This window comes from Apostichopus japonicus, chromosome 7 (genome assembly GCF_037975245.1).
Source record: "Apostichopus japonicus isolate 1M-3 chromosome 7, ASM3797524v1, whole genome shotgun sequence".
Lineage (NCBI taxonomy): Eukaryota > Metazoa > Echinodermata > Holothuroidea > Aspidochirotida > Stichopodidae > Apostichopus > Apostichopus japonicus.
This window is the reverse complement of record NC_092567.1, coordinates 16,939,169-16,956,087: the sequence shown is the minus strand read 5'-3', so window position 1 is coordinate 16,956,087 and position 16,919 is coordinate 16,939,169. Positions and strand designations below refer to the sequence as shown.

The following is a 16,919-nucleotide window of genomic DNA, read 5'->3' as shown; positions in this document are numbered from 1 at the left end:
CCCCAAAATTCATAGAATGTCTCTCTATTATTATTATGGAAGAAGCCAGGGTTAGGAACCAATAGGAGAAAGACACGAGAAGCAAAAAAAAAAAAAAAATGGAAGATGAGACGAGAGCAATCAGTTTTGTAAATTCTTCTTATTTAAGTCACTCTGCTTAGATTTCACCACACACAATTGGTTCATTGCATGATTAATTCAACCAACAGAAGTGAAGATATTCACCATCAGTATCTATAATCTCAATTTAAGTAACAAATTAAATTAAACAAATCAGTTTGGAAAACAAAAAAGCAAACCAGGTTCCAAAATTTTGAGATCATTAAAAAAGGAAGCCCAGAGACTGGATACAAATGAAACACATTCCAAGAATCCAGGTGAAATGTTATTACATTCCATTCCTACATTCCTTGAGATATCAATAATTGAAATTGCCACAGTATTGTACGCTAGGTAAACTTGAAGCAAACAGGTGTAATGTCATAGAAGTACTCTGTTAGAAGAAGCAAAAAATGTATGGATTTCTTTACTTTACGGTTTTGACAAAGGATTACATAGGGTCCTAACTTTACATAAGTCGATGTCAAGCTAACGATGTTATAATGACTGCAGGGTATTCGTACTGGGATACATCCCAATTTTGAAGCAGAAAACGTAATTTAAAAAACAAAAAAACAGAACTTTCGTTAGTGTGCTACTAAGACATAACACTTATTGCTTGACATTCACTTCTGCTGCAAGATATGCCAACTTCCCAAACGATGAAAACTGGTTATAAATTGGATGCCAATTTAACCAGGATTCTTAAAATATCTCCCTCTTTCATATCTGTCAAAAGTTAAATTTCCTCTCGACTGTCCTTCTCAGGGATTACTACTATTAATATCAGTTATTTTAATCAAGTTTATTTTCATGAAGAATGTATTTTTGATAATCTAATCTGCAAATAAGAAAGACAAAGTTGACAATTATAAAAACACTTTTAAGCCCCCCCCAACCCCCCATCCCCCAACCCCCAAAAATGAGAGAAAACAATTAAAAGCAGCTGCTTGAACCACCTTCATAAACCACCTTTATAAATTAAAATTAAGTTCCTTAAAATTAACAAGATGATTAAGATCTATTTGGTCCAAACAATTTGCACGAAGTTGGAAATTTGGAGGACAGCCTCTTAGGAGAAAAAAAAAAAACTATTAAAATTTGCATTTCCAAAGACACTTTTGATATGCGATTGACCACTGATATCATGTAATTCACTAAACTGAAATATTAAGCAGATAATTTTCCTTTTCAAGAATTTTCTAAAACAATGTAAGTAAGTACTTGGAATGTGTAGTCAGTAAAACCTCTTGCAGCTGATGGCACTGGTATGTTTGCTGTGACCAGAATAATATGAGGGCAAGAAAAGAAATAACTGGAAAGGCCAATTTGATCTCCATTATAAGTATTTACAACAGTAAATTTGGTTTACATCACATTTTCTAACGATTTAATATTTTACCATACTAGTCTGTGACAGCACCAATAACCAAAGTTAGAATTTTATCAATCCATTTTCTAATTTTATCCCTTTCACCTCAGTATTAATATGGTTTCTAAAGGCCTGTTATTTATTTGAAAAATGACAGATAAGTTTGATAAAAATGTTAATTACACAGAAAAGTAATGGAAATTGTTTTACTTGGCAACTCCCAAAAATGTGACTTTACGGTTAAATGTTTCAGGCGTTGCGTATGAAAGATGATGATGAGTTCAGCTGGCTGTTCGTCTTTTAACTCACACTTAGAGTGCTGCAACTTCCTCAAAGTAGGCTCCAAGTAATTTGATCTAAAAGACACAAACAATATATAAAAAAAAAAAAAGAATTGTTGGAGGCAAATGTAATGGTACATTGATATGTGTCATAAATTATTGATCTCTTGAGAAAGCAGTACCTTCCTCTCTCTCGCCCCTCCAGATCCACCTTCATACCTCGCTTTGGCGATATAGGACAGACGATTTAATTCCATCCTATCAATCTCTAAAGTAAACTTGTTTACTTTCAGATCTGAAATTCACATTTAAGATCAAAAATCAAAGTTCATTTTCACTTTCAAGTTTCTTGAAATCTTTCCAAATTAAACACTTTCTCTCGAGTCAAGAAAATGCCATTTTAAGACAGCATTGTAAAACTTGTGAAATTTTCCTTTTTCCCCTTACCCCTTGGATGTAGTTTGAGATATTGAACTTTTCATTCTGTGAGTGGGCCCCGTCGTCTGACGATCCCATCGGCAGCAGCATGACGTTCTTGCCCGTGGCATTCTGCAGGGTCAGGGTCACTGGGATGCTGCCTCCTTCTCTCGTCATGTCAGGGGTCACGCCATGAACTGTAAATACAAAGTACAACAAAGTCCACATACTAAATGGCAAGATGTACGGATGCTGCATTTGTGCAATTGTGAATTAATCTATTTTACTATTTACTTACTTATGAATTTGTTTTAGACTATTGCGTTTTTTTTTTTATAATTTAATTTATTTATTTATTAATTTTTTTAAATTTTAATTGCTTTATTTAAAAAAAAAATTTTTTAGTATTGTTTAGTACGGGTGTTTTTTATATTGTTGCTTTTGGCTTTTACATTTTTTGCCTTATTGGTTCTATATATTTAATATTTTAGTTTTTGTTTCTATTTGTTTTTAGGTTTTACATTTGTAAAGCGCTTTGAGCAGCTTTGCTGATTATGCGCTGTATAAATATTACTTACTATTATTAAACTGCCTAATCTTTTGAACCAGCCGTTTACGCTTAAAAAAGAATAGTCCACATGTTTGTTTTTCCATTTTTGCCCTCTTCAACTGCTGAAAAGAGGACCAAACTGTAAGTTTCCTGGCAAAATTTGGCATGCAATTCCATTCAAAGATGCTTAGAATTTATTCCATATTATTCTAATTTCTTCCACCAGACTAAAAATTAAATTTTGCTCTGTGACAAATTTTAGTGCAGTGAAATCACCTTCTTCCTAACTTTGGAAACCTTTGCATCATTCCTGGTATAACTTTGATGGAACAAAGATGCTTTCCGGTACATTATTGTGGCAAAGTATGATACTGCAAACTCTTGCCAAATTCAGATGGTCAAATTAAAAACAAAAGCTACTGTAAAGTCAAAAAATACACAACTTGTAACGAATGACAATTGTCATGATTTGCATGACAGAGGACATAGTTAGGTTCATTAACCAGATGAACAAAAGTCTGTCAAAAGTAAAGCACTGCATTAACAAGCTGCAGTAGCTGTTAAATCCCCTGCGGCAGGGCTGAATTAATATAGAATGAAAGAGAATATGCCTACAGACAAGCAGTGTATAATGTGTGGGACTGCACAGGACATAACATTTATGTCATACTGGCCATCTTCATACAGCACATATTATACCTGCAGACATCAGTGTCTATTGTGTAGACTGCACAGCACATTAACATTTATGTCATACTGGCCTTGCTTCAGTCCCATCAACATCCTAATTTAGACAGGTGTTTGAGTCTTCTTCAAACAGCACCTAATATGCCTGCAGACAAACTGTGTATAATGTGTGGGACTGCACAGCACATGACATTTATGTCATACTGGCCTTGCTCCAGTCCCATTATGATCCTAATTTAGACAAGTGTCTAAGTCATCTTCCAACAGCACATAACATTTATGTCATACTGGCCTTGCTTCAGTCCCATCAGTATCCTAATTTAGACACAGGTGTCTAAGTCAGGGTTTCACTAACTTTATTCCCCCACGAACCCTGTGTGGATGTCAGAGTTGTCCACGAACCCCAAACTTTTCGAGACACAATCTGAGTCATTACTATACTATAATACACATAACAGTGCTTCTTAAAAGATCAAGTTCATATTGTAATATTGTAATGGAAGAAAACAAGAGATGAAGAAATATTTATTTGATCAGATCACAAATTGTATCACGCATCGATCACCCATACGAGACGGATGCTCGTTTTTTATCACATGCACAGTGGATTCTTCTATGGCAATATATGCGTATGGAACGGGACAAGAGTTTGTTGATAGGTACGACTTTTGTACATTACTATATAATATGATACATCAGATTTTAGTTCAACAAAAAGTGCTCTAGTTTTGACTTTCAGAAATGTCTCACGACCCCCCCCTGGGATGGACTCATGCACCCCCTGGGGGTTCATGCACGCCAGTTAGGGAACCCCTGGTCTAAGTCATCTTCAAACAGCACCAATAGATCTAGGTAGGAACAAGATACAATGATGAGGCTTGTCACCACAGCAATGTGGAATACTTTTTGGTCTTCCCTGTCACAGTCTGTCACCCTGTCACACGTTTAAGGGTGTGAAGACTCACACACAAGAAACGTCTAATGCCGGTAATCTGACCTAGTTTCTAATTTGGTGTAATCGAAGTGTTAGACACCACCATCGATCCCAGAAAATACACACACAGCTTGCTCCCGTCGGTAATTAGACACTAGTGTACAGTCAATACATGCAGCTACGGTCAATATCCACAACACAGTGTACATAGCAGCGATGGACATCTCAGGTCCAGATAAAAGATAACAAGATTTCACGTTTCATTACTGTCTGCATTTTATAGCGACAAGAAGAAAACTTCACTTGCAAGCAACGGATAGTTAACTATCATCAATGTCATCAATGCTTTTAATCTGTCACTGAAGGATCTGATTCCCTCTAAATTTACCTCGTTCAGTGGCCTTGATCCCGGCTTGGAAATGCGGGTGAGTTGGATCGCTCAACCAGCTCTTCCCACCATGAGAGCACTTAACTCTGAAAGTAAACAAGATATCAGTTACATTTACCAATGGCAGAAACTTTACTTATTTCTCTTTGGTGAACCCAATTTCCACCTTCATCATCTTGGCTACCCTACAGTGACATATATTGTAGCCTGGGTAAGGGTATATTTGGGGTAAGGGTATATTTGGGGGTGGGGGAAGGTTTGCACCCCTCTTTGACACCTGTGTTCGCATGATCAATGCTGCATAGTTTCAAAATTGTATTATTAGAATTTGCGAATTTTGAATTAATATTTTGATATAAGATTTTCATCCTAAAGAGAGTTGTGACCCTCACTTTGAATCCCAGAGATTTAGAAAAAAAAAGAAGTAAATTCATCAACATTAGCATAAAATGGATATTTTCAAATGCTGACATCTTGCCATAAGAACTAAACCAGAGATGTCTAATATATTACATTTTCACATCCGTTAGCTTCAAATGACCTTTTGAAATTCAGCGATAGGCAACGGTTCATAACGAGATCAAGTATCTGGCCAATGGATTTTCTCTTTCACATTCATTTATTGTTGAATCTTGGTAAACCTGCCACCTTAGCATGAACTTACTCCACTGTGTTGGGAGAGCCACTCTTCTTGTGAGTGTCGTTCAGGTAAGATTTGACCAACGCAATTACTTCATCCGGTGTCTGATCTGGGACGAGGCGGATCGAAAACTTTCCCACGACCTTCTTTGGGATCACGGTCTTGGATCCGGGCTCACTGAAGGCGCCCTCTATGCCTACGATAAAAATGGAGTGAAACAAACTGTTGACCGGAAAGCCTCCGAGACTTTTAAGACATCAAATATTTCAAACAACCAGTGACCTTACTGCCAAGCGGGTAGCGAGGAATTTGCCAAGGGAGGGGCGAACCCTTAGGCAATCTGTTAGAGCCGTAGATTCAGCACTGGAAACTATCTAAGAGTAGCGCCACCATGTGTTGGCTCGAAGTGTAGAAGAACATTTTGGCCGAAAAGGCCTGCTAGATTGCTGGAAATGGCACTTCCCAGGCCTTGTAAGTTGCATCTAAGCATTTTTTATTTTGAAATTACTAGCGATAAAAACATACAACAAAGATTTGCTCGGGGGGGGGGGGGTGGGCGGTCGCCCCCTTTGCCGCCCCCGTCTTCGCTACGCGCCTGCTTACTGCTGTACAGAACGACTGATTGATAGTTGTCATAGAAACTAAATCAGAACAATAACATCAGAGGCGTCTAGCTAACATGACCATGTCAGTCGTAGAACTCTTACTGTTTGGAACCAAACACACCACACTTAGCAGAGGATTGTACAGTATAACTCTTGTCCCACAATCCCCTAAATACATGGAGTCAAAAGTCTCTCCTGTGTGAAATCAATCAATCGAGCAACACTGATGTACGGCATGGTGAGATATTTTGATAACTTTACTGCCAGAACCACTTTGCAATTACATCTCTGTGTTACTAGCTTAGTAGGTATGGCCAAGGAGACAATGGGAAATAGTTTTCCAGAAATAGAACCTAATACGGCATCAAATTCCCTCTACCAAGAAAGAACAACTGCAAACCTTACCATGAATGGACAAAGAAGGATTGCGCCATCTGTGCTGTAGAAGTTTCTCCTTAGAATCATGACGAAGTTTAGAACACCCCAAATCTGCTTGGTATTCAGCCTGGAAATTAAATGAACATCTACCACGATCAGTTAAAAACATTAAGTACTTTTTGTGTGTGAAGCTATAATCACTGAAGTTGTTTTTTAGCCTTCTAAAGTACAGTTCTAGGGTATGGTATTTGGCACATCCATCTAGTGCCTTGTTGCATGCTTTTGTCGTTGACAGGGTCCACTAAATGTCCAGTTCCTAAAAATTAGTCATATGGCCTTTTTATCATCCAGTTACATCTAGACCTATGACTTCCAGTCCTATGGCCGTATAATGTCCAACCCTACAACCATCTACAATCAAGCCCTATGGCCATCAACTGGCTAGATCTAAAGCAGCTCAAATGTCTAGCCCCATGGTCCTGTAATGCCCAGCCCTATGGCCTCTAATGTCCAATCCTATGGCCCTCAAATATCCTGTCCTTTGGCCCTATATCCAATTAATGTGGGATACTACAGGGAACTACAGCCTTCTAATATCTAATCCTATCCCTCCATAGCTTGTTCAGGCCCTATGGCCATCCCAAATCGACATTTCTTTCCTGTTGTCTTTGTATGTTTTGATAGACTGATTGTTGTTAATTTTTTCGGCTGTAATAGTTTAGTATTTTAGTTTTATTGTATGCTGTCATATTTTATTGCTTTTGTCTTTAATTTCTGAATTTTATTGTTTTTTAATAATTATAGTTAAGTTATTTATTTCTGTAATTCTCAGGATGCAATATTTTTAGATTGTATTGTTTTTAAGCTGTAATATTTTTTAAGTTGTATTATTTTATGCGTTTCTGTGAAGCTGCTTTGAGATCATTCTTTTGATGTAAAGTGCTATATAAGAATAAATTATTATTATTATTATTATAAGTATGTCCGCTCCTGAGATATGGTACTTGTTACATCTTTCCGAATGTCCAATTCTATGTTTTGGTAGTTGGTTCAGGCTATAACTATCTATTCGTTGGGGTCTAAGATTGCCATAATCAAACATCATTCATTTACTCCAACCTTGTTTAATCTGAATGAGCACTGACATTATTCAGACACTTCAGATTCAAAAGTATTATATTCTGGTTCATTTAACGTTCATTTTGTTTTGTTTTGTTGATGAAGACCTGCTTGTGGGAAACTTGAGGGAAGAACAATTAAAAGACCTGGCATCCCCCTCCCCTCCACCCATCCCACTTTTGCTTCACCTCAACTCTTATCCTTATTGAAAACATTTCAAATTACTTGCCATATCAAAGTCGATACTCTGATACAGGTTTTCTTCCTCTTCCGTCAACTTTGCGACTGTGTCGTAGATCCCAGGCACTTGAATATGACCTTTGACATCTACCAGGACACCGAGAAGGTTGACAAGGTCTGTCATGGCTTCATATCTTGTAAGAGAAAATTTATGTCAACAAATGAAATTTTAAGGTAAGACACAAAACATGCTCGTTATAATTGGTCGAGGTACAAGACCCTCGATGTTTGAAAAAGACGATAAAAAAAGAACTTTATTTGTAGAGCCGTGCAAGCGGCTGTCCGATACTTCAACTTAACATATTCTGCTCAGTGTGGAGTCACACTTTTAAGGACTTTTTAAGGACTAAACATTGCCTTCTCTATGACGGGCCATGGCTCTATGATTGAACTTGTAACATATCACAAATGAAGCACCCAAGTAAATTGTTGCAATTCAGGTGTTGCAACTTAAGTTCTTACTAAACATTTCTGAATATTTTCTTTACTTACACAGAACCACCATGCACACCAGAATGGAGATCTTTTTCAGCACATGTCACTTCTAAAAAGAAGTAACAGATTCCTCTGCAGATGGAAAGATAAAAAGAATAAATATCAAAATCAAAACTACAGTATGAAATGTTTCCCAAAAACGTTAATGGGGGGTCGAGGGGGACTGCAGCTCCCCAACAAGATAATTTTGTGAAAATTTGGGCAACATGCTGAATTATTTTTGGGCACTGCCAATAAAACCAAAAAAAAACTGTGATAATTTTGTTTGATGAGAGTCAGTTGCTCAGATGTAACTTCTATCTGTAATCTTATATACTTCTTTTTTTTATCTTGTATCTCTCTTGTGACTGCCATCTGAATTACGGAAAGTTATCATTCGGTGGTATCATAAAAGGTCAGACTAGGTCACCATGTGTACGGGATATATAAGGGATTTACTTTGGTTATCATAACCTTCCAATAACCTTACTACAAAAGTTTCAAATTGTTAGAAAAAATGGAGGAAATATTATTTGCTTTTCGCAGGTCTGGTACAATAAAGTGCAGTTCTAATTTTCGATCTTTTGTGCACTGGTCTTGCTAATCTGAATAGATCTCTATCAATGAAATTGGGCTGACTCCATAGACCTACCAACAAAATCTAACTATGTGTATTCTGAAAATACACTCCCAAAGTTTTCACATGAATTTTTGTCCTTTCCAATTTTTATCTGTATTGTTCTTGTTTTAAACAACTTTAACTGATCCTGTTAACGATCAGTAAGTTATCATAGTTTTAGATTATCGCAGGACATGAACTAAATGTCGCTGCTCTTATCAGATAGCTGACCAAATTGCAGACAAATTGCCCAATTATCTTGACCACGACCACCTTGATTTAGACATTCCTTCATTTTGCGAGGTTCTTCAATTTCTGAGAACACCTAAACAAATTCGCATAATTGAATCCATTTCGTCTTTCCCTGCTATTTGATATCGGCTCGTACAAAGTAGTTTTATTCTGTTACAACAGCTGCGGCATACAGTATGTACTCGGGTATAGCCTACATTCTAAAACACAGTTGAGCAAAAATAATTTGGTAGATGCAAATTGTCTTACCGAAGTCCGTATGTAATGCAGGGCTTCTTGGTTCCCAACCAATAGTTGTCCGAAATGCAAACATAGTCGACATCCTGAGGAGAACAGAGAACAATAGACAACAATGGTTTAAATTTCATTGTTCCTGTACAGTACTTCATTCCCCCCTCCACAACTTCTCTCAACCCCTGAATTTTCAAAGTCAACCATCAATCGAAAAAGACATCAAATATTTTGTACTCACTTTGAAAAATGTGTCTTTACGGGCCTCGATCAGTTCATCGAGTCCTTCAGATCCAGATTCCTCCATCCCTTCAAAGCAGAACTGTGAAAGTTTAGCACAATACAACAGTCTGTTATATTATTGAGTAACCATGTCATATTTACAGTACAGTTTATCTTAGAAAAGATACAAATTCATTAGTCATCAGTGAATTATTTGGAAAACTTTGGCTGAATGTGATGATCACAAACAAAACAAAATAATTCTATCAAATACTGTCTTTTTTTACTGTTTTTCCCTCTCCCCCCCCACCCGCCCAGATAGAAGGTCGCTCTTTGGCAGGATCTACCTCTACTTTTAGAGTTTCTTTCATCCTAATTTGAAGATCTTGTGGACACCATGGAAGATCAAGAAAGACCTTTTAAAGGTGGCACATTAGTCCGAGATGACCAATTTCTATTTGGACAACCCCAAATCAGCTTTGGAGGTTGTCCGGCAGATGGCTTCTATAGTTGTTTACGTTCAATTCAGAGTGCATGGTCACTAAATACTCCCAAACAGGTATAAACTGATAAATTGGTATCACCCGTACAGCTGATATTCTATTTCAACAACCCACACATGCCCATTACTGTGTACATACTGCGTTGGTCATTGTTATTTGGCTACATTTCTCAGACAACGACAGTTGCTGTTGGGACACTCCAATGTAAAAACCTTACAAAAAATTGACCCTGAAGTAACACATATAAAACTTGCTTCTCTGTGCTGTAGGACTTTGAGATAAAATAATAAATATATGACACATTTAACAATGTAATTAGAGGAGAAACAAATCCTACCATCTTTACTGGTCTTTGTGACAGAGATAACTGTCATGACCCCCCAAAAAAGCTTCTTTTTTTCGTGTGATATCACAGATTTAACATCTCGTCACACACAAGACCGAAGATTTGATCACGCCTGTTATATGAGACATCAACCAGCCATCAAACACACGCTTCAATTGTTTGCTTACCTACCTTTTTCACAATGTTTATTTCCTTTAATAGAGAAGGGTTTGCAAAATGCAAAATCAAAAATATTGAACCTCTGAACACAACCTAATGATGATATTGGTTTCAGTGTCAGCACTATTAACATTCTTCCTTGGCAAAAAGTTGAAGAAAAACAAGCAGTTTCAGATCTTGTTGCCACTACGACATCACAGCTTTACAAAAATGACAGCTCCCAGACACTTCCTTGAACTTGGACATCTTCCAAATGGAACAAGATTCTTGTCAGCTGTTTTTATCAAGGGGGGGGGGGGGGGCACTGTACAGTAGGGGGAGGGATCTTTCTGCACAAAGACTCGGGTCATATATAAGCCACGGATGATGGTTGGGTTTGTATCCTCTTTAATTAAATTAAAATAAAATAAAATAATAACCTTGATGTTTATTGGGATTTCTCTTCCGAGGGCTTGGTAAGCCTCAATGACATTCAGCCAGGCAAGAACGGGGCCTTTGTCATCGGTCGAGCCTCTGCCGTAGAGCTTGCCATCTTTTTCGGTCAAAACAAATGGTTCAGTATCCCAACCATCCGACTGAGAAACAAAAAATAGTCATGATAACAAATTGCAGGTTATCCTAAACAGCTGACTGGAGGCAACTCATGAATAATCATTGCAACCCCACCCTTACCCCTCCCATCCTCACCCCTACTCCCTCCCCTCCTCACCTCTACCCCCTCCCATCCTCACCCCTACCCCCTCCCATCCTCACGCCTACCCCCTCCCATCCTCACCCCTACCCCCTCCCATCCTCACCCCTATCCCCTCCCATCCTCACCCCTATCCCCTCCCATCCTAAATCTACCCGCTCCTGTCCTCACCCCATTCCCTCCTCCAATTGTGCATTATCTTCTGGCAACTGCAGAAGGTGCTTGTCCATTACTCTCAATCTGTACCAGCAATAACACTTACTTCAGACTGGCTACTAAACAAATGGGTTAAAAATGAGAGGGAAAAAAAGTATGTGCACAACTTTTATAGTGTGACACTTCTTTTAATATTCTGGATTATTCCAGCCAAACAAATTAAAGAATCAATGAGTTATTTCATAAAGCTAACAAGTCACATGGTGGTAATCAAGACTTAGGTATGTTTTACTGAAACTACCATTTAAAGTAAAATACTGAAACTACCTTCTAAAGTAAAATAGAAGTTCCAATTTTTGTACACCTTATCACTGCATCTTAATCATTAATGGGAAACACTGTCACAAATCTATTCTCATCTTCCCTCAGTGGAAAAGGACTGACAACTAAAGTTACAACTCAAAACAACACTGTATTGATTGCAAAAAATTTCTTACTGTTATCTAGTACAGCCATATATATTTCTTAGGTAATAATTTAATCTGTATCGCAATCTCAGAATGGGCTAGTAGTTGCTGTACTAAAAGTGCAAAGATGTATGTACACAGGACCTATTAAGTTTCATAATGAGATGTAATGTTAGTCTTCAAAGCTGCTACACAAATATTTGAATGCTAAATTAACTCTCAAAGCTGCGATGGTACTAGGTTGAACTCAGATATCACAAATTACATAGATAGTTATACATTTAATTTAATAACCATTGCTCTACGTGTTTGAAAAAGCAGAGATCTACACTGTAAACAAATATTGTGATTGTTGTTAACACCTACAGACTTATGCTCTATATACAGAGAAACTGAAAATCCTTCAAAAAAAATACAAGTTTAGAAAAGAATAACTGACTTCCAAGAAACAGAATTATTTGAAGGTAAACAGAAGCTCAATGAGTAACTAGTGTTTTAGCCTGCCTACAATAAAATGTTTCTCAATTAGGAGAAGTGAAAGCTATAAAGAACTAGACATGGATAAACTGGTGAAAATGGGGTGAAAAGAGTGGGAGGGGGGGGAGATGTGATTGGGGTGAGGGGAGAGGACTGTATAGGCATGGAGCTCAAGCATGCTGTGCCAAAAGTTCCAAATATAACCAATTAGTTTCTGTTCACTTCGTAGAAAGTGACAACAGAATACATATAACTTTGCCCCTCCCAACTAGAATGGTCGGATGACACTTTAACTATTAAAATATTACTTTCCCTCACCAGCTTGGCTGGTTGCACATCCAGATGGCCGTAAATACAGACTGTCTTCTTGTTAGGATCGGATCCAAGGTGACCTAAGATAACCGGAGGTAGATCTATTTGCGAACCATCGGGAAGAGTCTGTTTGCCAACGGGCGCTAGCTCAATTTCGGCTCCAGCTTCTTCCAAATCCTGAAAACCCAAAAATGAATTCTTTATGATAGAAAAGCATTTGCAGTGGTAATGAAAAGAGAATATGGGAATTCAGGTAAAAACAATAATTAAGTATTTAAATTTTTGTGCATACAGGTAGTAGTTTTCCATAACTTTTTTTCCCTTATAAAATGAAATGGTTACAAAAACAGTAGAGAAAAGCTCTGCTTCTCCCTTGCACTTGAATAGCAATTTTGCTGTACTGTATTTTGAAATTGGATGCCAGAAAAAAATATTTCCCTGTGAACGACTCAGTATTTTTTCAGGAAGAACATTATTTTTTACATTTTGTATCATACAGTTACCGATACTGTAAGTTGACACTTCCTGAAGTACCTGCGTATTGTTGCAGTGCAGGCCTTTGAAACTGAAACTATTGACATTTTGAATACATCGTTGCTTTATTTATTTAGCCACATGATTATTAGTGCAACATCACACAGTGCAGTGTAGGCCTACAGTTTACAGTAGTTATTGTTATACTGAAAAGGGCAATTTTATTAAGGATATTTTTCTTGTCGTCCCTCAGACAACCAGGTCTTTCTTTTTGGTCGTCGAACAGAAAATCTGGTTGTCACAAAAAAGCTGTAGCAAAGTAATATAGCATGACCACTATGTACACAGTAGGAGCATTGTGTAGGTTTGGTGAATAGAACACTAATATGTACACTGTAGGAGAGATGTGTAGGTTTGGTGAATAGAACACTAATATGTACAGTACACTGTAGAAGAGATGTGTAGGTTTGGTGAATAGAACACCAATATGTACACTATAGGAGAGATGTGTAGGTTTGGTAAATAGAACACCAAAATGTACACTGTAGAAAAGATGCATATGTAGGATTGGTGAATAGAAAACCAATATATGTACACTGTAGGAGAGATGTGTAGGTTTGGTGAATAAAACACTATCTTTGGGTCATCGAGCTACGACTAAGACGGAGGGAAGAGAAAATAGCAGTACTTTCAGCAATTTTGACCCACAAAAATGCAGAGGCAATACCATTTAGAGGCTCCCATGATGAATGCAAGAGCCTGTTATGTTTAAAAGAGTTGAACAAGTTATGTACAATGATTGGTCACTGAACCAATCTATTATAAAAAAAGTACCTTTGCTACAACTTTCACCATTCTGACCACTTCTGACCTTTTTTCTGGCCAAGAAGAGACACTCTGAATGGCAACTGCATCTGAGAGACGTTGAATATAACTCTCACTATGGTCATCTACATACCTGCAATGGAAATGAAGAACACATATATATTGTACAAAAGCTTGGGCCCCTCTGAGAGCATATGGACATCTGGTGAAGGTATTCCCATTGACCAATAACATCGCCTGTAAAACCTGACCAATAACATGGCCCGTAACACAGAACTTTATTATTATCACCAACAAACTCCCCATGCAAACAGGTATATGAGAAAATCTTATTCCATAATTTATGTGATTTAACAGACTTGATGATCATCCATTGGTTAATACACAAGTCTGAAGGCTTCATCAAATTTAACTGACATCAAGCCACATGAATTTCCATTTCTTCCATCTTTCCTATTTTTATATTCTTCTCTATTGATTCAGATTCGGAAAAAAGATGAGGTAGGATTATAGGTTGTAGTGACAGCACTTCTTAGAATTGCAGCAAAAGACAATTCACATCAAAACCAACAAATTTCATCGCATCATGCAGAGATGACTTTATCTCTGTCTTAATCAGCTAATTGAAAAACACCGAAAGTAATTTAGCCAAGCTAGTGTGATAACAATGTCCATTAGCCTATCAAGCTACAAGACTGCATACTCTGACAAAATGATTTATGGCATAAATCATTGTGACGACACAATGCTGTGATGACATGATTTTACGACAAACTTGATGGTGAGAAATAACGTGATCAGTAACGACACTGTGCTATGAAACTGCATTTAGTTGGCACTTAAGACATGCTTTATGTACCAACATAGAGCATAATTAAATTGGTACAATTACTTCACAATGAGACAGTTTTACAGTATGTGGTCATGTGACAACACCTCACCTAATAAATTCTAGGCCAATGCAATATAGGCTATACTTAGTCAAACTAAATGTCTGTAGCCTGTTAGAATACAGTATGCAGCTCTTTCATTTTCAATGTCCATCTAGTATATCCTGTGGCAACTATTTCTGCTTTTACGTGAACTGACTGGTTAATAATGTAGGTCAAACTTAACACAGCATGGGCTAGCCAAACCACAAATAAGTTGATTTTGGCTAAAGTAACTGTAGGCTAGCCTTTGCAAATATCAGTTTGAGCTTCTGCAGGGTAAGGCCTACCAGTACCACTACCAAATACCAGTACCACTGGCACTACGCTAACTAGTACTAAGGTTAATCATACAATACTCTCAACAGCTTATGATCTGGGAATGTCTTTTGAAACAACGTTACTAACTTGAAAAGCTTCCCAAGAAATTCGTCCGCCATGTTTGTATGAAACTTCGTCAATGTTGTCGTGGCAAATGTTAAAACTGTAGTTTCTGTTTCGGTGAGACAGTATTTTGGAAGAAGAGGCCACGTAATTCACTTTCGAGCGATGAAGTACAATTAAAAAGCACTCAAACCAAACAACGATTTCAGCTGTGCTTTTACGTATGGATGACTAGTTTCGTACTGTCCTGGTTTGCTAGAAAGCAAACCAATATAAATTAAATCTGTCTTTGATAAAAATATGTTTTCAATTGCATTTACTGCGCAATTCCATAAACAATTTTGTTCTAATAAGGTTCACCTCAAACTAAGGATTTGCGATTGTAAGAATAGAAATTTATTTTATGTTATAGCCATTTTAGTTGCAGTGGTCAAGCGAATTGCAAGAGGAAGTCATATGCTTGGTCATGTGATTGTGGTGGCACAACAACACATGACACTTTTATCGAGTTCAGGTAGCATATAAGTCCAGTAAAAGCTCCATTGACTTACACACTAAATCACAAAAGAAATGTGGTCTCTAAGTCTAGATAGAAGTTCTCACTAGTTAAACGCTACCCATCACTGGATAGCTGACAAGTTGGCCTCTGATGTCACCATCAATTTCCCATTCATGACCGTGAAGTGTTTTTGCTATCAGAGCCCGAAGTTTTCGTCACTTGTCAACAAACCTCTTCACTCAGTAGGCCTAGTAAACAATTTTCGTACGCTGCTCCTGGGAGGCCTAAAATTGTCTCAATTGATCTAATTTTTTGCACCACGCAGCCAGGAATTTGAAAGGGGGAGGGGGCAATTTTTGCGATTGATATGGATTCTCAAAGTTGTAGGCACGACTATCTGAGCGGAGCGCCACCATCGGTTGGCGCGGAGCGTACAAGAAAAAAAAAACCCAGATGGCCGGAAACGGCCCTTCCCGAATGTTCATTCTGGTTCCCTGGCCTCTTGCTAACTTGAGACACCTCATTCAATATCACTTTTAAACCGAAAAAACAAACGAGTTAAAATAGTACGTAATTCAATAATACATAATGTATTAAAATAAGCAAGGTACACAAGGGCGGCGGAAGCACTTTTAATCTGGGGGGGGGGGGGGCACCGACGTCAAAGGGCACTTTGAAGAAATTCGATTGGACTGAGGCAGCCTGATATTTAGTACCCTTTATAAATCTTATTGTATTATCTTATTTGCGTACACACGTACATCACTCCATCAACGCCCCCCCCCCCCCTCCCCCCGTCTTAGCAGTCTTACTTTGCAACTTCTGATACTTGTAGATACAAAGATAGTCCAGAAATGTCTTTCATACAACTGTATATCTAGTAAATGTTTAAGTTAGCCTAATAAGAGAAGGCGAGAGCTATCCGACGATTGCCATCTGATGCAAATTTCTCAAGTGTTTTCTCAACTGAAATATTATCTGCGTAAACGGGTTCTTAACTGCAGGTTAAAAAACTGACAAGATCGGATCCTATAGTCTTTTTCGGCGGGTAGAGTGTTGAATGAAACTATCGTGCTACATACTGGTTACGCCCTGATCATATGATATCATTATCAGCAGATTTTGTTTCCTGTTGAATTCTTTTACATGTTCTTTTACATAATATATCAGAAAGACAAACATAGTGCTC

At 37.7% G+C, this 16,919-nt stretch overlaps 1 protein-coding gene across 1 annotated transcript; it reads right to left on the bottom strand.

Moving 5' to 3' along the window:
- Positions 1-120: 120 nt before the first annotated feature.
- Positions 121-15,671, bottom strand: LOC139969532 (cytosolic non-specific dipeptidase-like). Its single transcript, XM_071974602.1, has 13 exons — positions 15,256-15,671; positions 13,928-14,051; positions 12,626-12,796; positions 10,936-11,091; positions 9,528-9,608; positions 9,305-9,378; positions 8,203-8,277; positions 7,700-7,844; positions 6,379-6,478; positions 5,393-5,564; positions 4,729-4,814; positions 2,200-2,366; positions 121-1,827 (listed from the first exon to the last, which is right to left on the bottom strand). The coding sequence occupies exons 1-13, from the start codon at positions 15,285-15,287 to the stop codon at positions 1,783-1,785; spliced, it is 1,428 nt and encodes a 475-aa protein (XP_071830703.1). The 5' UTR covers positions 15,288-15,671; the 3' UTR covers positions 121-1,782.
- Positions 15,672-16,919: the final 1,248 nt, after the last annotated feature.

What these genes read in the sequence shown, in the direction of transcription:
- LOC139969532 (XM_071974602.1), bottom strand. Translation starts at nt 15,287, where the DNA reads ATGGCGGACGAATTTCTTGGGAAGCTTTTCAA. An exon ending in TGGTGAAAGTTGTAGCAAAG is followed by an intron (nt 12,797 to 13,927) that starts GTACTTTTTTTA and finishes TTGGGTTTTCAG; the next exon opens with GATTTGGAAGAAGCTGGAGC. An exon ending in TGCATTACATACGGACTTCG is followed by an intron (nt 8,278 to 9,304) that starts GTAAGACAATTT and finishes TTCCATCTGCAG; the next exon opens with AGGAATCTGTTACTTCTTTT.